The sequence below is a fragment of the Symphalangus syndactylus genome, chromosome 5 (genome assembly GCF_028878055.3).
Source record: "Symphalangus syndactylus isolate Jambi chromosome 5, NHGRI_mSymSyn1-v2.1_pri, whole genome shotgun sequence".
Taxonomy (NCBI): Eukaryota; Metazoa; Chordata; class Mammalia; order Primates; family Hylobatidae; genus Symphalangus; species Symphalangus syndactylus.
In genome coordinates this window covers 32,345,527-32,366,090 of record NC_072427.2, presented here as the reverse complement: position 1 = coordinate 32,366,090, position 20,564 = coordinate 32,345,527, and the positions used below count along the sequence as shown (strand labels likewise).

At 43.8% G+C, this 20,564-nt stretch overlaps 1 protein-coding gene across 5 annotated transcripts in view; it reads right to left on the bottom strand.

Moving 5' to 3' along the window:
- NPTN (neuroplastin) overlaps positions 1-20,564 on the bottom strand; it is a 73,984-nt gene that overhangs the window by 1,535 nt on the left and 51,885 nt on the right. For 2 of the 5 annotated variants that reach the window (XM_055277855.2, XM_055277858.2), the window contains 4 exons: positions 12,080-12,213; positions 8,550-8,823; positions 1,666-1,675; positions 340-414 (listed from right to left, as the gene is read on the bottom strand). In XM_055277855.2, coding sequence (XP_055133830.1) covers positions 354-414; positions 1,666-1,675; positions 8,550-8,823; positions 12,080-12,213 — 479 coding nt within the window. In that variant the 3' untranslated portion in view covers positions 340-353. Of the gene's footprint in view, positions 1-339; positions 415-1,665; positions 1,688-8,116; positions 8,210-8,549; positions 8,824-12,079; positions 12,214-20,564 lie in introns of those variants that run through there. The other 3 variants (XM_055277856.2, XM_055277854.2, XR_008657649.2) reach the window with 2 other exon arrangements.

Genomic DNA, 20,564 nt, shown 5'->3' with positions numbered 1-20,564 from the left:
CCCAGCTACTTAGGAGGCTGGGGCAGGAGAATTGCTTGAACCCGGGAGGCGGAGGTTGCAGTGAGCCAAGATCACGCCACTGCACTCCAGCCTGGGCAATAGAGTGAGACTCCATCTTAAAAAATCCAAACAACAACAAAAAACAACACAGCTGAAAAATGTTCCTTTCTAGTACCTAAACTGGGCAGACAGAACTGGCTTCATCAGTATCAGCTGCTCTGAAATGAACTAAAATATCTTACAACATAACACCAATTACTGAAGAATTTGTAACAAGGTCAATAGAGGAACATTCATTTGAATATAATTTTTAAGACTGCTACAGAAGGCCATACTTACATTGTAAGCAGTACTTAATTTGTGTTTCTCTGGCGCAAGTTTTTATCTTTGTGATTGTTGGTAGAGTTGGTTTTCCTTTGGAGGAAAAATTGCATTACATGAGTTAAACTCAGTCAATAACTTTTGAAAGTATAACACATGGACATACAGGGACTCTTTCACTTACTGCCATCCCTGGTGTAGTGAGAAATTTTGTGGCACAATATGAGTGCATAAAAAAACATTCCTTGAGTAGCTACAGGTTAAGTATCCCTCATCTGAAATGCTTGGGATCAGAAATGTTTCAGATTTTGAATTTTTTTAGATTTTGGAATATCTGCATTATACTTACCAGTTCAGCATCCCTAATCCGAAAATCCAAAATTCAAAATGCTCCAATGAGCATTTCCTTTGAGCCTCATGAGCACACACAAAAAACTTCAGATTTTGGAGCATTTCAGATTATGGATTTTGGTAGTAGGTAGACTCAACCTGTATATACCTCATTTTATCCTCCGTTTGACCACCAAGGCAGACAAGTACTTTCCCTTTGATTCCTGAACTATAATTACAAGTGAGAATATGTAAAACTTTTCTCCACTGAACACACCACCACTGTCCCTTCTTGATAAAAGATAATCATAAGCTGGCAGTGCTGGGCCCTCTGGTACTTAACAAATTTGGGTGCTGTTTGTCTGTTTCTCACTCTTTAGTCCAACTCTAGGAGATTCTGCCGACCTTAGATTGATTCCATACCTGCAGTACCCTCTCTTGGATACGAGCAATTGTTAATGGGGCTAGAGAGTTTATCCAGGCTACAGTTCAGCCTCAGATTGCATTACATGAGTTAAACTCGGTCAGTAACAACTTTTGAAAGTATAACACATGGAAATACAGGGACCCTTTTACTATCATCCCTGGTGTAGTGAGAAATTTTGTGGCACAATATGAGTGCATAAAAAAACATTCCTCAAGTAGCTACAGGTTAAGTATTCCTCATCTGAAATGCCTGGGATCAGAAATGTTTTAACATTGACAAAACCGGAAGCCTCAGATATACCGGCCATTTCCCCCATATTTTAAGTATATTGAATACGCAAAATTTGAAAAAAAAGTTTTTTGCATGGTATTCCACTTTGTATGGCCACTGAAAATAAGACTGTATAACCTAGCCTGAGAATCAAGTGGTTTTTAGTCAGATCTGTGTCAAGCTAAGAAATCTACACTGCAACCTTCATTTCTACTCACTGTCTTCCCCTCCAATCTTAGCTACTCCATTTGATTAAACTGCAAACACAACATAATTCAATCAGATACTGTTGAATCAATGTCCAATAAAGTACTTACATTGGTCCAGCTGGTTCATCATCTACATGGTGTTCAGTTTTTTAAAAATCCATGAGAGATAAGAGAAGAAAGGAGAAAACTGTTAGATTCTGCATAAGGATTAATAGAACAGCAAACTGCAAGTGGCAATCATGGCTACTCACAGCATTTATTAAAGGCCATTCCATCTGGAGGTGCAAAACACTCATGGAGTTATTATTTCTAGATTCAAGTTTAAATGGCAGGTATGTTGTTTCAATGGTTTTAGTTAACACTTTGAATGCTTGTCATGAAAAACTGCAACTGTAGCGGACAGATAGGCTGCAACATTGTTATACTCATCTTGTCCCCAAGTTCCAGTGGTTCACTCTTAAATAGATGAGAAGACAAACCAACATTTCAGTTGTAAAATCCTGCTGTTTGTTTTCTTGTGGTGAATGCATGCAGTTTTGGCTCAATCCTGCAATGTGAATGGATGTGTACAATCTGTACATTTAGCCACACATCCTCACTTCCCCAAAGGGCACTCTGTTTTTCTTGCTGTTTTGTAATCTTTAGAAGAGTCTTTAGTCTGGAGAATGAGATTGAGAAGAGGCAACCACAATAGTTCAACCTAAATTGGGTCAGCCATGCTGGGCTATGCCAGCAACAAGTGTATGTATACCAGAGGATGTTCTGTGACACACCAAGGAAAGCTGAACAGTGGTGACATCCCTCTAGAAAAGACTTCAGAAAGACAGGCTCACTCCTGTGCCCTGGCCAAAACCAGAAGCCAAACCCAGGGGAGCCATGAGATAACTTTTTTAAAATCAAAAAGCTGACATTATGAGTTTAAGCCTTCTTAAATTGATACTTTATGATTCTGATTTATAAGTCTTTCGTGTTTCAACTAAGTGCAACTTGATCCCCTTTAAGCTGAGATATACATTCACAGAAAGAGAATGTTTTAAAAAGACCCACAAGGGAAGGGAACAAGTAAGTGCTCTTAGTTTTTATTATACAAAAGTCAGGTAGACTAAACGATTCAGAACAGTTTGATTTCACTGAAGGCTTCTAGAAAAACTCTCAGCAGGATTCCACAAGGGGGCTTGGTGCACATGAAGCAGTTATGGAGATTACAGTCTCAGTGTAGGCATCTGCAGGAGCACACGTCGGGAGTAATGTCTGTCAGAGGGAGACATTGCTCCACCTGTTCCTTCGAGGCAACGGAGAGGCAAAGCCACCGCCAGCACACACAGTGACTGGAGCAAAAAAGGATTTCAAAAAAAAAGAACTAACCACAAACCAATGACTCATCAGCCAAAACAATAGGCTAGCGACACACTAGTGTCCACAGGAGTCCACTACTAACAACAGTATACACTATCAAACGGGTACAGAGAACAAACTAAGACTTAAGGACACCCAAGACATCTGTGTGCTGTGTATGCAGTGGAGAGATACAAAGACATACCAGGTACTAAGACACACAAGCCCAGCCTAAATTCTCCCCTCACAACATCCTAATGCTCAGCATCCCAGCCAAGCCAGCTCAGCTACATGCTAGGAACTAAGCACTTTGGGGATTTAAATGAAAAGACACAGGAGCAAACTTGGAATATTTTTAGTGCTCTGGCTGTGCACTCGAAAATACAAAATTCTAATGCAAGATAGCCGAATCAAGAATACAACAATCTACTCCCAAATTTAAAATAAAAAGCAGGGGAGGGAGAATCGCAATAGCCAGGCTAATCTTTTCAAAGCATGACACTGTAGGCACCAACCCAAGCACCTCACACCACGGGCTGTTTTTCCTTTTGGAGTGTGGGTATTCCCTGGTGTCTGATTAGTAATGTCACTTTCCAGCCCAACAAGCTGGTAACATGCAAAGGGTTGCATGGAGGTGTTTTAGCGACAGTGCCTCCGGCGTAGCTGCCATGCCTGCAAGTGGGAACAGCTGAGATTCACAAGGGGGCAAAATCCCAGGAGCCCTCTTCATCTGTCTCCCCAAATCCACTTTCACACTGACAAAACAGCCTCATGTCTCCCCACTCTCCTGGACTGAATCACTATCTGCAGCACCACTCTCCCCTACAGGTCAGACAAAAAAATGACTTGACCCCTAACAGGGAAGTCAGGGGAGAGGGAAAGAACAGAATTACAGAAAAAAGATACAGAAACCAAAGTAAATGAGGATTAAACAGCAAACTGAAATCCAAATTAGTTGTGAAAGTGAATGAAGTAAACTTGAAGAAAAGTGTTAACATTATGAACTGTGCATCGTATAGACTGAAGCGGAGATTAAACAAACTCCAAAAGCATGCATATCGCTCACTTACCACCATGTTTTAAGGGTTTGATGCAATTGAGGGGGGAAAAAAAAGAAGTCATAGTAACCGACAAATATCAACATACCCCAAACCCTCAGGCCAAAAGATAGCCAGCTTAAACAATGACTGTTCTCTCCACCTCAGTATTACAGCCACTGGCTAGATGAGAGGAAGAGGACTGGGGGGAGAATGGAAACAAGATGCTTCTGGAATCCACCTTATGAGAGTGAAGTTACCGGTGGAGCTGTAGCACACACTGATTTATCTGCGTGTTCCATCTTCCCAACCGAATGGACCACAGCCCTCACTCCCCCTATATCCGCCTCATCATCTAGAAGGGGTGCTCTGCAATGTCTAGTAAATAACGGATTGCCTAATACAATATCACCTCCAAAAAGATGGCTTTAAAGTCCGAATAATGAAGAGTTGACTCTCTGGTCAAAGGTCCTTTGTCACTGCATTCATCTCACTAGAAGGTTTTATGGTTTCTAAATCCACTTAAATTTTGCCTGACCTTAGCAGGTTAGCATTAAACCCAAGAGAGACTGAGTTACTTCCTATTTCCTTCCTTGTTTGGTCCTATTGCATTTTCTCCATGAGGTAACTTGTTACTGACCCAGATGGCCCCTAGATAACAGACCAGACATTGAATGCATGTTTTAGGTATCGTTTTAAAAGTCACATTTCTTTTCCAATATCCCTAGCCTGTATAAAGCTTCATATGCTACCAAATGTTTTGGCCAACTAATAGATTTTGGAACATTAGAACAGCTCTTCATTCTAAAGCGTCTAAAAGAGCTTGGATATAACAGAGCCACTAAAAATGGCCCCCCAAAAAACCTCAAATATCTTCTCCATCAGTAACTTAAAGAGAGTCCCTTTGACTTGCTTATAAAAATTATCCCAATGTAAAAACAGAAAGTTCTTTTTTGCTGCCAGCACTTCTTTTCTTAAATCAGCTCCTGTTTTAATTTGCTGTCTGTGAGGTCACTAAAATATCCAGAAGAACTGAAGTCCTCAGCAACTAAGTGGGTTCACTCCCCATTCCTCCAGGGCCTGGGGAAGGGAGACTTAAGAGCACACACTGACTGCTCCTGGATTGCAGTCGGCAGGACACCAGCACAGAAGGTGCACCCAAGCAGGTGCCCAGCTGTGACATGGATGGAAGGCTAGAGGCTGCTAGCTTGACCTGGTCTTTTTAGAGAATTATCATTTAACATTTTCAGGGAATACAGTCAAGTGGTGAGTAAAGTGAACAAAACAAAGCTCTTATTTGACTCCATCATTCACTTGTTCCTGAAAATACTGAAGGTAAAGGTGATCTGTAGATTAGTCCACCTACAAGACAACCTAGTGGGCACTGATCCTCAAAGAGACCATACAGGGGACTAAAGGAATGCAGGTGGGAGCTTTCATGTAGGAAATGGTCTGAGAATACTCCAGTAGGTGAAGAAAAAAGACATGGGGCCTTTTTTTTTTTTTTAAAGGAAGCAGCTAAACCTCAATCCTAAGCATTTTCAATGTGAGAAATCTAAATTAATATTTGATTTTCTAGTGAAACATACTTAAACTAAACTATGTAAGTTTAAATTTGTGCTTTTATACTTTTGTATTGTTCACTTAGTGCTTTTGTAGTAAGGGGATGAGTTACCAAGAACTCACAGACTGCCCAAAATATGAAGACTGCATTCATATAAAAAAAGTTCAGTGAGTCTGAAATGAGCCATGGGTGTATCTTGATAATAAAGTGTTATTTGGCAAAGTAGAAGTATGCCAGGCCTATAAAAAAATTCCCATTTTCCTAATGGTATAAAAAAAATCCAACACAGAGCCACAGATGGTTATCTGATAGGTAAACACTTATCACCTCTAACACTCCCAAGTTTGTGTCAAATATAATGTACCTCTTCATTTATTCCAAAAAGGAGTGTATGTATATATCTATATGAAAATTTGGGGAGGAGCACACGGGAAGAAAGCAGACAGGTAAGTTTGTCCTTCCTATGGAGTGCACAGGGGTTGAGGGGAACCAGCTAAAGAAGGAAAAGGCAGAGAAGAAGGAAAACTCACCAAAGAACATTTCAACTTTTTCTTTTGTTTAATGATTACTTCCAGGAAAGAAGAAAAGCGGGCAGGGGTGGAAGCAGGGAGGAGTTTGAGAGAAAGAGAGAAAGAGACGGAGGAGAAAAACAGAATGGAAATACTGGAGCAAGGGCAAGGTGTGAAGATGGAGAGTGGAGCCTGGCCCACACTGGCTGTCAGGAAGGGAAGGAGAGAAGGCAAACATTGCGATCATTCCAGCATCTCAGATTTTTCACCCCAATGCAACAACAACAACGTAAACGCTGCTTTCATTACAATACTCTCCCAAGAGACTAGAGCAAGGAGGTTTTACTTTGCACTTACCCTGCCGTCATCTCTTTTAAGGGTAGGATTCGTTCACTGTCTATAATAACTTAGTTTAAAAGAGGTACTTTCCCTCCAGGAAGCTGTTCAGATTTGCTGGCCACAGATGTCTCCTATAACAAACTGGTCCCCCATTTGAATTCAGTAACCAAGAAACTCTTACAAAAAGAGAGCTGCTTCCCTGGGCAGGTGTCTGCACTTGTCCAACAGAACAATCCTAACCATTTCTCAAATCTAACCTGCCACATGCACTGCGATAGCAACCTCATAAGCGTGGTGACTTCTTAGGGCAAAGACTAGACCTCTGCTGGGAACACGCTAGGCTGCTGCATCACTCTCATCAGTGGCAGCCAGCCTTGCCTTAAAATTTAAAAATCAGGTTCTGAAGCCCATCTCTGCCTTCTCTTACCTGACTTTTTAGCTTCTCAACCTTTCCAAAAGGCAGGCTGAGGAAGGTGGTATTGGCAAAGCAAAAGCATTCTGGGGGGATAAAAAGGCCCTTTTCAGGAATGAGGCATAACTGATCCCACAGAGCCAAAGCTGGAAACACACGAAAGGCAACTCTTTCCCTTTACTCCCAGGTCTAAATAAAGGTGCACTGTTGCCTTGGGAGTCCTAATATGTAGCAGGAAAGAGAAATACCTGGAGAGAAAAAGCATTAGGAGTACATGAAATCCCAAAGAAAGCAGGTTCACTTCATAAAGTAGGAAAGTAAAACTCCTGGGGACACTCCCACGTTGCAGGAAACTAGAGATTCATTTGCAGAGGCTGTCTGCTCCCAGCCAATGTCCCTCCCACGCCTCTGCCCAGCTCACTGCTGAGTGCACATCTGGAGGGCGTCACCAGATATTGTCAGTGTCATCAACAAACCTCCTCACCAGCCACTCAACTTACTGCAGGCAGAGAGATTTAGAACTGCTGAGAAGAAAGGAAAAGATGGGGAAGGGGCTGTTGCTCTCAAACATGTCCTCCCAGAGAGTCTAAAGCCACTGGCATGCCTCTGGGGCCACACTCTTTCTGAGGGAGCACCAGACGTCACTTTGTATTCTCCACTGGACAGCCAGCTCTGTGGGGCAGGATACAGCACCACAGGTGCACAAACACAGGCTCCAGAACAGCTGGACTATGGCTGGCAACCCCACCATCACCCCGGGTCGGCTACCACTGAGCCCAGGGGCACATCCGTCTAGTCTAGCCAGGGACAGACTAGTGGTGGTAACAGTCGGCCAATTAATTTCTGTACGCTGGTCATGTTATAGGGTGGGGATGGGGAGCCAGCTGGGAACCTGAAGTACTGCAGATACAAGTCTCCATCAGCAGCTTCCCCCTTCACAGGAAAAATCGATCACCAAAAATTTCCCAAGGCTTTTCTGACTCTAGGCATATCCAATAACCTAAGACTTCAGCTCTTGCTCTTTCCGGTGCTCAGTGGTGTGCTGTGGTTCTGCTGCTACCATCTCCTCCCTTCTCTGACCCTAGGCCAGCTTGAGGGCACAGCCTCGGGGTGTGAACTCCACTTGTTCCGCCTTCGCTATCTCTGTCTTACACTAGATGGGTGGATACATCAGACTCTCCTTTGTCTGTGAGACACAGATGGAAAGCCACCCAGCAGAGAGCCTTGGAAACCTATCAAAGGGACCAACCAAGGAACCAAAGGCTGGCTCGTTCCAATGGCTTTTCTGAGAACAGTCTGACTGGGCTGGGGCAGTTACCTACAGGGGCTACACCGGGCAACCATGTGACAACCAGTTAGATACCTTAAATCTGCCTGATAGGCCAGGTGGCCTGCCATCTTGGGGTGGCTTCTAGGCTTGACTTGGATTCTCCTCAAGCTCAATCTGCCTGATGATCTGTATTGAAGGAGGACAGAGCTGAACAAAGAGACTGACAGCTGCCCATTCACCACATGGGGCCTGAAAGGCAGATGGGACTAGGGTTTGGAAAACACCCAAACAGAGGGAGAGAGCTAAGGACAGCTCTAGATGGCTAATGCAAAAAATAAAATAAAATAAAAATAAAAAATAAAAATAAAAAACTCTTACGGGTAGGGGGTTAGGAACTGGTATAAGAATTTTCCTTCTTTCCTTTAGGGATTGAATCCCAACATCCCTATAGTCCTCTTTGGGTACTTGGAAACCACCCGAAGGAACCAACCCCAGCAGTACAGCTATTTTGTAGGGATGCTCTTACCGTCAGGAACCTCATCTGGCCTCTTCCTCTTCTCATACACAACAATGATCACCACAAGGATGATAATTTCAGCCAGAATTCCCAAGAAAGGCCAGAGTGGGGCCAGGTGGCTCCGCACCCTGAGGACAGTGACAACAGAGGCGGAGCCAATGGCGTTGGTGGCATTACATTCATACTCGCCAGGGTCTTCCGTGATCTGCAGGTTCACAATGTTCAACTCGGTGTAATTTTCCTTGTTGATGATGAAGAAGCGGCCAGAGGTATTAACAATGTCCTGCAAAAAAGTGAGAATACACAAAGGTGAGAGTGAGTAATTGAGCTAATGTTCAAGAGAGGGTGACACTGCTCTCCGTTCTTTTCAGGCACCAGCCAGAACAAGGAAGCAGTGTCTAAGAGGATTTCATTAATGATTTCCCTTCAGTATCAACAACAACAAATCAATACACTTCTGACAAAGCCAGGCAAGCCTCCCTTACCATCGGTCCTCCAGAATTCCCCGACTTCCACGAGATGAGTGCAGGTCCTACTGCCTGGAGACTCAGAAAAGTCCAACAACCTAGTAAATGCTGCCTCAAACACCAGGTAAGAAACCACAGCAGAAAGAGGACGGCGGCAGGAGGGGTGCAACCCCTACAGTCAGGCATGCCTCCGGGACCTCAGGCCTCTCTGATGACCTCAGAGTCAGCACACTGACTTCACGCTTGGTGAGTTCTGAGGAAGTCTCCTTAAACTTCCTCCACAAACAATGCTAAGAACTCACTCCTAGTCAGACTGGGGGAAATTCATAACTTTCCTTTCACTTAAGGACTACAGGGTTAGACGAAAGGTTATTCAATCAATCAACAAATATTTATGGCTGGGCACAGAGGCTCATGCCTGTAATCTCAGCACTTTAGGAAGCTAAGGTGGGAGGATCGCTTGAGCCCAGGAGTTCAAGACTGGCCTTGGCAACAAACTGAGACCCCATCTCTACAAAAATCAAAAACAACATTAGCTGAGCATAGTGGTGTACACCTGTGGTCCCAGCTACACGGAAGGCTGAGGCAGGAGGATCACATGAGCCCAGGAGGTTGCTGCACTCCAGCCTGGTAGACAAATCAAGACCCTGTCTTAACACAAAACAAAACAAACAAATAAAATAGAACAAATATTTACTAAAATATGCTGCATGCTTTATATCCTACTAAGAGTAGGTGGGAGGGAGAAGGTGAGATAGGGAGAAGACAGATCTAAAAATGAATAAGGAGCTTGGCCTCAAAAGGGAACCAGACATCCAAAAAGGGATGACTGATTACAAGAATGTGTTAAGAAGCTCCAACAGAGCATGTGTATAGAGTGCTGTAGGGCACACTGAGTGGCCACAGCTGGAAAGAGTCAGGGAAAGCTTCACGGATGAGCTAACATTTGCACTAGACTGTGGAGGAGGACAGCTGATCAAACAGGGAGGAGCAGTGCAGGCAGGGATTCGCATGGGTGCGAAGGCAGAGGTGCAAGAGTGCACAGGCAGAGGTCAGGACTCAGCAGGATGGCTCACTGCACTCAGCTCATGAGATCCCGGCAGGGAAAAAAACAGACTCATGTGTCTTTACCCTGCAACAACTAAGGCACAATCAGAAATAGGAGAGGAAAAGGGGAATATTATCCTGGAAATGATTCTAGATATGGCATACAATCTTGTCAGCATGTGAGTGCAGGTACATCTGAAACGGGGAACTCATAGCTTTTAAAACAGCTAGTCTGTGATGCCTCAAGCTTCATCTTTCAGATTAAAACACATACTGAGTTAATTCTAACCTGCTTTGGCAAAAGCTCAAGGGCACTCCTTCCCAGTGACCAGCAGAGAGAAATGGACATTTCCTCTCCAGTGCCTTAGGAAGTTCAGTGTCTTGTAAAAAAGACTCAACTCAGCATCTTCACCTCTCCAATCCTCATCCTGCTCCCTCGTTAACGGGTCTCTGAAATCATCGCTGATGTTGGAGTCATTATCACAACTCAACATTTTATTATCAAGATGTCATGAAGTAGGAAGAATAATGGACTTGAAATTTACAAAAAACTAGATACAACTCTTGGTTTTGCCACTAATTTATCTTGGCTACTATGGAACCCTTCCAAAGAAGCTGGATTAATGATCTTTAAGGTCCTTTTGGATTCTGAAGACTGATAATCAAGGAGGATCCATGGGATCAGAGGAATGCTTGACACCCTCTCTGACAGAAAAGGTAATGGGTCAACAATCATAATGAGAGAGAAAGTGAGGGTCTAAAGCTCTGACTCCCCAAACACCATCATGAATCATCCCACTGATCGTAAAAGATGTTCTCTTTGACCTTTTCTGGGGCAAATACCGTCAGGTTCCCAATATCTAAGGCTGCCAAGGCTGCCCTTGGGCCTCCTCAGGTTGCCCCCATTCCTTATCAGTATGTTCTGTGTTGCAGGAATATACTGGTAATTGCCCTCAGTACCTTGGGCCTCCTCAGGTTGCCCCATTCCTTATCAGTATGTTCTGTGTTGCAGGAATATACTGGTAATTGCCCTCAGTACCTTGTTTCCGACCAAAAAAACAAGGCAGGTTCTCTACGACCACTTCAAGAACAGTATTTTCTTCAGGATAAATGGACAAGAATTAGGCTCAGTTCTTTCAGTGTCCTATCCTGAAGGCAAGTGATATGGTTTGGATTTTGTCTCCACCCAAATTTCATGTTGAATTATAATCCCCAGTGTTGGAGAAGGGGCCTCGTGGGAGGTGACAGCATCATGGGGGCGGATATCCCCCTTGCTGTTCTCCTGACAGTGAATTCTCATGAGAGCCGGTTGTTTAAAAGTGTGTAGCACCTCCCTCCTTCACTCTCTTCCTCCTCTCCAGCCACCTAGGACCTGCCTGCTTCCCCTTCACCTTCCACCATGATTCTAAGTTTCTCTACTTACAGGGATCACTTAGGAAGAAATAAACAGCAACTGCAGTCTAAAAAATAGGTAAGTTTCAAGGATCAAAGAAGCCTGAGGGAGAGGCTAATTCTTTGGATTTAGCTTTATCTTAACTATATTACCTACCTGTCAATGCCTCACCTTCAGTTACAGTAATCTGAAAGCAATAAAACTCAAAGCAGGCCAGATGTCACTATGTTGTCTAAAACAGGAAAGATCATCTTTCCTGTGTTTCCTGAGGCTTCCCCGACAATGCTTCCTGTAAAGCCTGTGGAATCATGAGCCAATTAAACCTTTTTTCTTTATGAATTACCCAGTCTCTGGAAGTTCTTTACAGCAATGTGAGAACGGACTAATACAGCGAGCAATCTAATCTCTTACCAGATGGACAGCTTTAACAAATCATGTATAGAGATTTTTGTGCTGGAAGAGACTGTCAATGACCTCTTGATTCATGCTGTAAACCGTTCATGACTCTAGAAAGGGTGACCCTCGCCATGCACACATCCGAGGATACAGCTACTACAGTAACTGACCCACATGTCTGGACCTCTGCAGGGAAAACTCCAGCAACCACAGACCCGGGCCTGCCTCCTACTCACCATGGGCATGCCGTTCTCCTTCTTGCGCCATATCCAGTCTGGGTGGGGGTAGCCAACTGACTTGCAATACATCGTGGCATCCTGCCCTTCATTCTTGTTCTCACTCCGTTTATGGCCAGTGATGTCAGGAGCGGCTGTGAGAAAGCGTTAGACGCAGTTACCATGGAAGCCTACTCCAAACAGGATACAAAGGCCCCACCTTCTGGCTCAGAGCCCTGCTTGTAATGTAGTCAGTCTTTATGCTTACTTTCATACTTAGCTTTGATGAAGAGCATTTCAGGTCAGAATAGGGTAAAGGTACCAACCCCATCCTCTATCTCCCACCCGCTAAAGATGCCCAGGCAGATACCAGGCTCTACTAATGTAGGTGATTCTCCAACCTACTGGAAAAGGATGCAGGTCCAACTGCCCTCAATTAAGCCCACCTTTAAAGAAAATGCAAACAAACGCTATTATCTCTTCTATCAGCCCAAGTTTTTTCTTAAAATACCTGCATGAACAACAATTATGCATCCTGTCAAATATCACACATTCCCTTAAGGAAATGAGATTCTGAGATAAAACAACTATAATCAAGTCCTATTACAAGGTATGTAAAAACAATGAATGCTTGGAGAAGCTACTCAATGAATAACAGTGACCAAGGCTCTCCCAGGAAAGAGGGAATCCAGAAACTGGTCTTCACAAGGAGGAAGAAAGAAATGAAGAGGAAATTCAACCAGTGTCCCAAGAGATTTTTTTTTTTTTAATTGAATGACTGATTGAGATGGGGTCTTATTCTATCATCCAGGCTGCAGCATAGTGGCATGATCACTGCTCACTGTAGCCTCAAGCTCCTGGGCTTAAGTGATCCTCAGCTCCCAAGTAGCTAGAACTACAGGCACATGCCACCACACCTGGTTAATTTTTAAATTTCTTGTATAGACGGGGTTTTACTATATTGCCCAGGCTGGTCCTGAACTCCTGACCTCAAGTGATCCTCTCACCTTGGCCTCCCAAAGTGCTGGGATTACAGGTGTTTGCATCTGCACCTGGCCCTAAGACCTTTTATTATTAACAACTTAAGAATCTGCCTTGGACACCTGATTTGCAACAATTTCCTAGACTGAACCCAATATAGAAGGAATTTCAAGACATGCTAGAGGCCGTTGGTCTTCTCTATTTATAGGGATCACTTAGGAAGAAATAAACAGCAACTGTAGCCTAAAAATTAAGTTTCAAGGATCAAAGAAGCCTGAGATAAAGGCTAATTCTTTGGATTTAGCTTTATCTTAACTATATTACCCGCCAATGCTTCACCAGTTACAGTAATTTTTTTGGAGACAGAGTTTCGCTCTTGTCGCCCAGGCTGGAGTGCAATGGTGTGATCTTGGCTCACTGCAACCTCCACCTCCCGGTTTCAAGCAATTCTCCTGTCTCAGCCTCCTGAGTCGCTGGGATTATAGGCATGCGCCACTATGCCCAGCTAATTTTGTGTTTTTAGGAGAGATGGGGTTTCATCATGTTGGTCAGGTTGGTCTTGAACTCTTGACCTCAGGTGATCTGCCCGCCTTGGCCTCCCAAAGTGTTGGGATTACAGGCGTGAGCCATCATGCCCGGCTAATTTTGTATTTTTAGGAGAGATGGGGTTTCACCATGTTGGTCAGGCTGGTCTCGAACTCCTAACCTCAGATGATCTGCCCGCGTCGACCTCCCAAAGTGTTGGGATTACAGGCGTGAGCCACTACACCTGGCCGGGTTACAGTAATCTGAGAACAATAAAACTCAAAGCAGGCTGGATGTCACTCTGTTATCCAAGATAGGAAAGATAATCGATATGCCTTGGTCCCAATTCCAGTTTTGTTGGTTCTTTCGTTATTCTGGGCTTTGCTGCTATAGCCATTATCAAATGGAGACACCTCGTGTCCTTGTCTACCTCCCAGTGTTCCTGCATAGATGAACAGGATGTCGAAACATTCATCTTGAGACTGTAGAAGCCTGTACAATTGCACTGGGGCTAATCTCATGTTCCACCTTTGACTGGCTCGGCTTTTCTTGGCTTAAAAACAATGCAAAGCCCTACTAGTCACAGAATGTGCTTCCCAGGCACAAACTGGTTTTAGACTCATCCTCCAGAGACACCTGGATGGGTATGCACTGGGCAAGGCCCCAAGCTGTCTCTGTAACCAGTCCCTGCCAAACTGAGGCCTGCTGGGTAACACTCAGTGTGAAGTGTTTTCTAGATAGTACGTTTCAAAGGAAGTATCTTTTTTTATTTCCAGGCCAAGTTTCTTACTACAGAAGGAAGTGGTCAACCTGGCTCTATCTCATTCCCACAAAACCAGACTTTTCCCACAGCTACTCAGTCACTTCTTAGGCTGACTGTTCAACCCGGTCACCCTTTCTCAGAGCTTACTTCAGTCAATAAATTCCAAGCACTCCAAGGAGCAGGCTCCATAGCCACACATGACCCAGCATGTCCGAAGCATTACCATGTGCTGCTCCAGCCAGCCATGCTTCATTCATCTGGCAAACACCTGCTGAGCACCCACTACACACCAGATATGTCAGACTGGTTGGGTAAGGCTTTTGTGATGAGATGAACTTTAGCATGGTCGTGAAGAAAGTAAGGGAGTATATACAAGTTTCCTGACCTGTGGTAAGTAAAGAATGTCACTTTTTTTTTTTTTTTTTTTGAAATGGAGTCTCTCTCTGTTGCCCAGGCTGGAATGCAGTGGTGTGATCTTGGTTCACTGCAACCTCTGCCTTCCGGGTTCAAGTGATTCTTCTGCCTTGGCCTCCCAAGTAGCTGGGATTATAGGCATCTGCCACCACACCTGGCTAATTTTTGTATTTTTAGTAGAGATGGGGTTTTACCATGCTGGCCAGGCTGCTCTCAAACTACTGACCTGAAGTGATCCACCCGCCTCGGCCTCCCAAAGTGATGGGTTTACAGGCGTGAGCCACTGCGCCTGGCTAAGAATGTCACTTTCTAACAGGCCAGGAACCCCAAGTTATCTTGGGACCTCAAGAGGAGAGGAATTTGCCCAACTCATAAGTATTTGAGGGTACAAACCCATGGCTGGGCTCAACTTTTTGAAAGTCTTTTCTGAGATTCTTCATGGAACAGAGTTGTCAAAGCCAATTTAAAAAGCCTAAGTGAAAAATAACTATTCTTGCTGCACTTTATGCAAATAATCAGGCCAAGTACAGTAAGAATAAGTTTATTTTATAAATAAATCAGTTCTATCATGATTTGTTTTTAATAAAAATGGGGACTGGAGAGAGAAAAATTATGCTTCAAAAGAAAAACTATAGTATACTGTTGTTAGCTGTTCTTGAGGTTTTTTTCTGCAGTTTAGATGAAATTCTAAATTCTTTGTGGGTTGGAAGGCCCCAAACTAATGCTTTCAAATCTTTGCTTTTAAAATTGGGAATTGTACTCCTCATCCTAGTACTCGTTATTTACCTTATAGTAGGCTGTTCACTTAAACCCTGTAGTAAAACTATTGATGAGAGTAGTAATGTTTTTCCCACACAAGCCTTGGAATCCTAGCCAGGCCTGCATGAGCACACTCAGACAATAACAAAGCAGTTCCACTCTTCTCACCTTGGGGTTCACTCCCATTCCCACTACGTCCCCTATCAGCAGGAAAAAGCCATAGTGATCGACGGCCTTTTCCCATCTTCAGAGCCTACACCTTAAGATTAAGGTGTTATAAAACCCAAAGGGAGGGACTGAAACCGTCTTTGCAAAATTATGACTGAGACAGTGAAAGAGATCGAACTTAACTGCTCCATCTTACTTCTAACCTCCAAGCTGTCCTTGTTCACTCCTGGGCGCAGGCTGAACTAACTTTGGGAGAAACTTAGTTTATAGTTTAAACAAAGATGGTAACAACCCTTTCCCAAAACAGACCCCCTTCTTGTCTGGGGACTAGATTGCCTTTGTAGGACTAACATTAGCCACAAGATTAGAAATTATGGTTTAGGAGTCATGCAGCTGGAGGCTACAAGATTCTGACCCTGCCTAAACTGCTCCTAAGATCAGTGCTTGAGATATTTTGCAGACCTTGCATTTGATGGATCAGCTGGCCCCACCCAGATCAATAAACAGGCTCATCTGATCTTGTGACCCCCACCCAGGAACTGACTGAGCACAAGAAGACAGCTCCAACTCCCTATGATTTCATCTCTAACCAATCAGCACTCCTGGCTCACTGGCTTCCCCCGACCCACCAAGTTATCCTTAGAAACTCCGCTCCCTGAATGCTAGGGGAGACTGATTTGAATAGTAATAAAACTCTGGTCTCCCAGCAAAAAAGAAAAGAAGGGAGTACGTCACACGTATCTGTAGGAAGAACACTCTAGGTCGAGGGAAATGCAAAGGTCTTGAGGTAGGATTGTGCTTGTTATGTACAAGGAACAGCAAAGAGGATTTGATTGGAACATAGTAAGCAAGGAGAAGAGAGCAGGAGATAAAAGAAATTAGAGAGACTGGGGACCCAGATTAGACGGGACTTTGTAGGCCACCATAATGACTTTGGCAGTTATAGTGAGTCAGCCGGGAAGCCACTGGTGAATACTATGTGCAGGTATAAAATGATGGGTGTGTTTTAAGAGGCTCCCCGTGGCTACTATGTGAACAAGAACTGCAGAGACAGCAGTGGAAGCAAGACCAAGCAGGAGGCTATTAGAGTAACCCAGGCAAGGGAGAGGCTGGTTTCCATGGGGGCCGTAACAGTGGAAATAACGAGAAATGGTGAGGTTCCAGATATATTTTGGAGGTTAACATATTCGCTAATGGATTGAATGTGGACTGTGAGAAGAAAAGGAGTCAAGGATCACACCAAGGTTTCGGCCTGAGTAACTGTTAGAACGGAGTTGACAGTTACTAAGATGAGGAAGATTGCAAAAGAATAAGAGTGTTTTTTGTTTGCTTAATCTTAGTTTGTTCTGTTAAAAGACAGAGAAACAGTGGTGGTAAAAACCAGAAGGTCAAGGTCTAGAACATGGTAAGTTTAAGATACTTATGTAACATATGGCTAGGTGCGGTGGCTCACGCCTGTAATCCCAGCACTTTGGGAGGCCGAGGTGGGCAGATCACCTAAGGTCAGGAGTTTGAGACCAGCCTGGCCAACATGGTGAAACCTTGTCTCTACAAAAATACAAAAATTAGCCAGGCATAATGGTAGGGTGCCTGTAATCCCAGCTACTTGGGAGGCTGAGGCAAGAGAATCGCTTGAACCCGGGAGGTAGAGGTTGCAGTAAGCCGAGATCATGCCATTGCACTCCAGCCTGGGCGACAGAGTAAGATTCTATCCCCCTCCCAAAAAAAAAAAAAAAAAAAAAAAAAAGATACTTACTTAACATCCAAGTATTGGGAGGCCAAGGCAGGTGGATCACGAGGTCAGGAGATCAAGACCATCCTGGCTAACACGGTGAAACCCCGTCTCTACTAAAAATACAAAAAATTAGCCGTGCATGGTGGCGGGCACCTGTTGTCCCAGCTACTCAGGAGGCTGAGGCAGGAGAATGGCACGAACCCGGGAGGCGGAGCTTGCAGTAAGCTGAGATCGCGCCACTACACTCCAGCCTGGGCGACCGAGCGAGACTCCGTCTCAAAAATAATAATAGTAATAATAATAATAATAATAATAATAATCCAAGTAAAAATATCAAGTGGGCAGTAAAACAGCCAAGTCTGGAGCTCAGGGAAATGTTCTATGTTAGAGATATAAATTTCAGATTATCAGCTTATATGTGGTACATTTTCCCATTTTCATTCTCCTTTGACCCAAAGAGGACACCCACTTTGGGCCAGTTATTGGCAATAGTACTATGAATTCAGTACTATCAGCTTTTGCTTTGGGGACTCATTTCCAAGACTGTACATTAGAACCATCTAGAATGCTAAAAGTTGAGTCGACAGCTGCACTGCCTCTGAAGTCACTATTCTGAAAGGACCCAGACTTAAAGGTCAAGATTGGGAAGGGGGCTAGGAACAGTCTTCACTCCTGCCTTGGTGTGTGGGAGGAGAAGACCACCACTTCCCCTCTTTATTCGACACTCTGGGAAAGGGTGGCCACCATACTGGGGGACACTCAACCAACCAATGGAGGGGCCGGCACACTGAGGAACTGAGGGCCACTGCCAAGAGCCGTGTGAGTGAGCTGTACACATGGAGTGGATCCTCCAGCTCTGGTCAACCTTTCAGATGACTGCAGCTCCAGCCAACAGCTTGACCAAAATCTCAGGAAAGGCCCCAAGCCAGAACACCCCACTAAGCTGCTCCCTAATTACTGACTCACAAAAACTGTGAGGTGGTAAGTGCTTATCATTTTATGCCACTAAGTTTTGGGGTAATTTATTATGCATATTTGTATGTATAGATACAAATATACCAATTGATGAAGCAGACATTACCCCCATTTTAAAATTGGAAAACTCAAGTTTGGAAAAGTAACTTAATGTTTAAATGGTAAAGCTAGAATCCAAGTTCAGGGTTGTCTGAATCCAGAGACCATGGTTTTTGTACTTTAACATACTGAGGGGAAAATAAACTAGAACAGAGTCCACAAAAATAAAAATATACAACATGCGAGGAGGGAGACCATCAGGACAAATACCTAATGCATGTGGGGCTTAAAACCTAGATGATAGGTTGATAGGTGCAGCAAACCACCATGGCACAAGTATACCTATGTAACAAACCTGCACGTTCTGTACGTGTATCTCAGAACTTAAAGTAAAATTTTAAAAAAATATATATATTTATATATGTATATATTTATATGTGCATTATACATCATGCATTACTGGTAACTGCAGAGCAAAGAGCCCAAAAGTTATCTTTACTTATAGATGTGCTAAAACACCTTAGACCCAAAGCAGAACTGATTTACCGGTCAGACTTTACTCTGTATTAGTGTAGCATAAAGACAGAGCTTCAGAGCTGAAAACATGGAAATCTGGACTTGATCTCGACTCTATTACTCACCAACTGAGTAACCCAGGGCAGATCACGTCAAATACTCTGAGTTTTAGTATTGTAAAATGACAGTATCACTCACATGTTTCAGAGGTCTTGTGAGGATTAAATTACATCTCCGTACTAATCTAGAACATGGTTGGAACTCAGGGTCAAGCATTTAAACATCAGTCAGGGAAAGGAAAGGCTAAGGCTTGGACTCTGTCATTAGTTCTAAGAAATCAAAGATACTGATTACTATGTGCTCTCCCCATTTGCTGATACAAACAGGACTTTTGTTTGTAGCTCTAAAAATAAGGTTTAATCAGGTCAGATACTGATAAATTATCTGATTAATGGCCTATTTTAGTGCCTCACCTTCTATGGGCTTGCCATTTAATAAGGGACTGCTTAACCAGATTTTGTTGGTCTAAAAGCAGGTCTGAGCATCTAACTAAGCCTTCATATCCTGAAGGAGACAGAGACAATACTCTGTGCTTCCCTTTACCCTCTTAGTGGGGCACAGACTAAGTGGCAAGAGCAAGGGGTAGGAGCAACAAAGTAATAAAAAGACCCTTAGAAGAGATCTCTGATCCACTCAGGAATTCATTCATTCTCTGGCCTTGTTAGTCATATATTCTAGTCACACTGGTTAATTGATATTCCTCCAGTATCCTAATAAACAGCAACACAGGGGTCCCAAAAGAGTCTCAGTTACCCAACAGCACCTGACCCAATTTCATTATCTGGGCAGTCTGGGACTCTGGCTGAGGACAAATACATGTTCCTTAGTACCCTCTGCTACCCAACCTGGTGCACTTAGAGCAAAGGGTCAGCTTCTAGGCCAGGCTGGATGCTGTAGAAACTGTCAACTCAGGCCATGGAGGCGCATTTCAGATGATATTAAATAAAGTTAACAGAACAGACTTAAGAAAGTGATCAAGATATAAGGCCTCTTTACAGACACTGCTTATATGGTGCTCACTTTTTTTTTTTTTTTTTGAGACGGAGTTTCGCTCTGTTGCCCAGGCTGGAGTGCAGCGGCGCGATCTCAGCTCACTGCAACCTCCGCCTCCCGGGTTCAAGCGATTCTTCTGCTTCGGCCTCCCGAGTAGCTGGGACTACAGGCGGGCACCGCCACGCTTGGCTAATTTTTGTATTTTTTAGTAGAGACGGGGTTTCACCATCTTGGTCAGGCTGGTCTGGTCTTGAACTCCTGACCTCGTGATCTGCCTGTCTCAGCCTCCCAAAGTGCTGGGATTACAGGCGTGAGACACCACGCCTGGCCTTGGTGCTCACTTCTTAAAGCATGTTCATAACCTAGCAACTTATTTTCAAAGAAAATCTATCCTTAAAGGTGTTGTCAATGAGTAGGCTGTTTCCAAGTAAACACAGAGATTCTGCATTTACAGTCTATTTGCTTCCTTCATGCAACCTATCAAATCCCAAAAACACCTATCTTTGTGGTGGACAAAATGAACACTTGGCTGAAGGCAGTGGGAGAGTGAAGATTTACTGCTTGCCAAGAGCTATGCC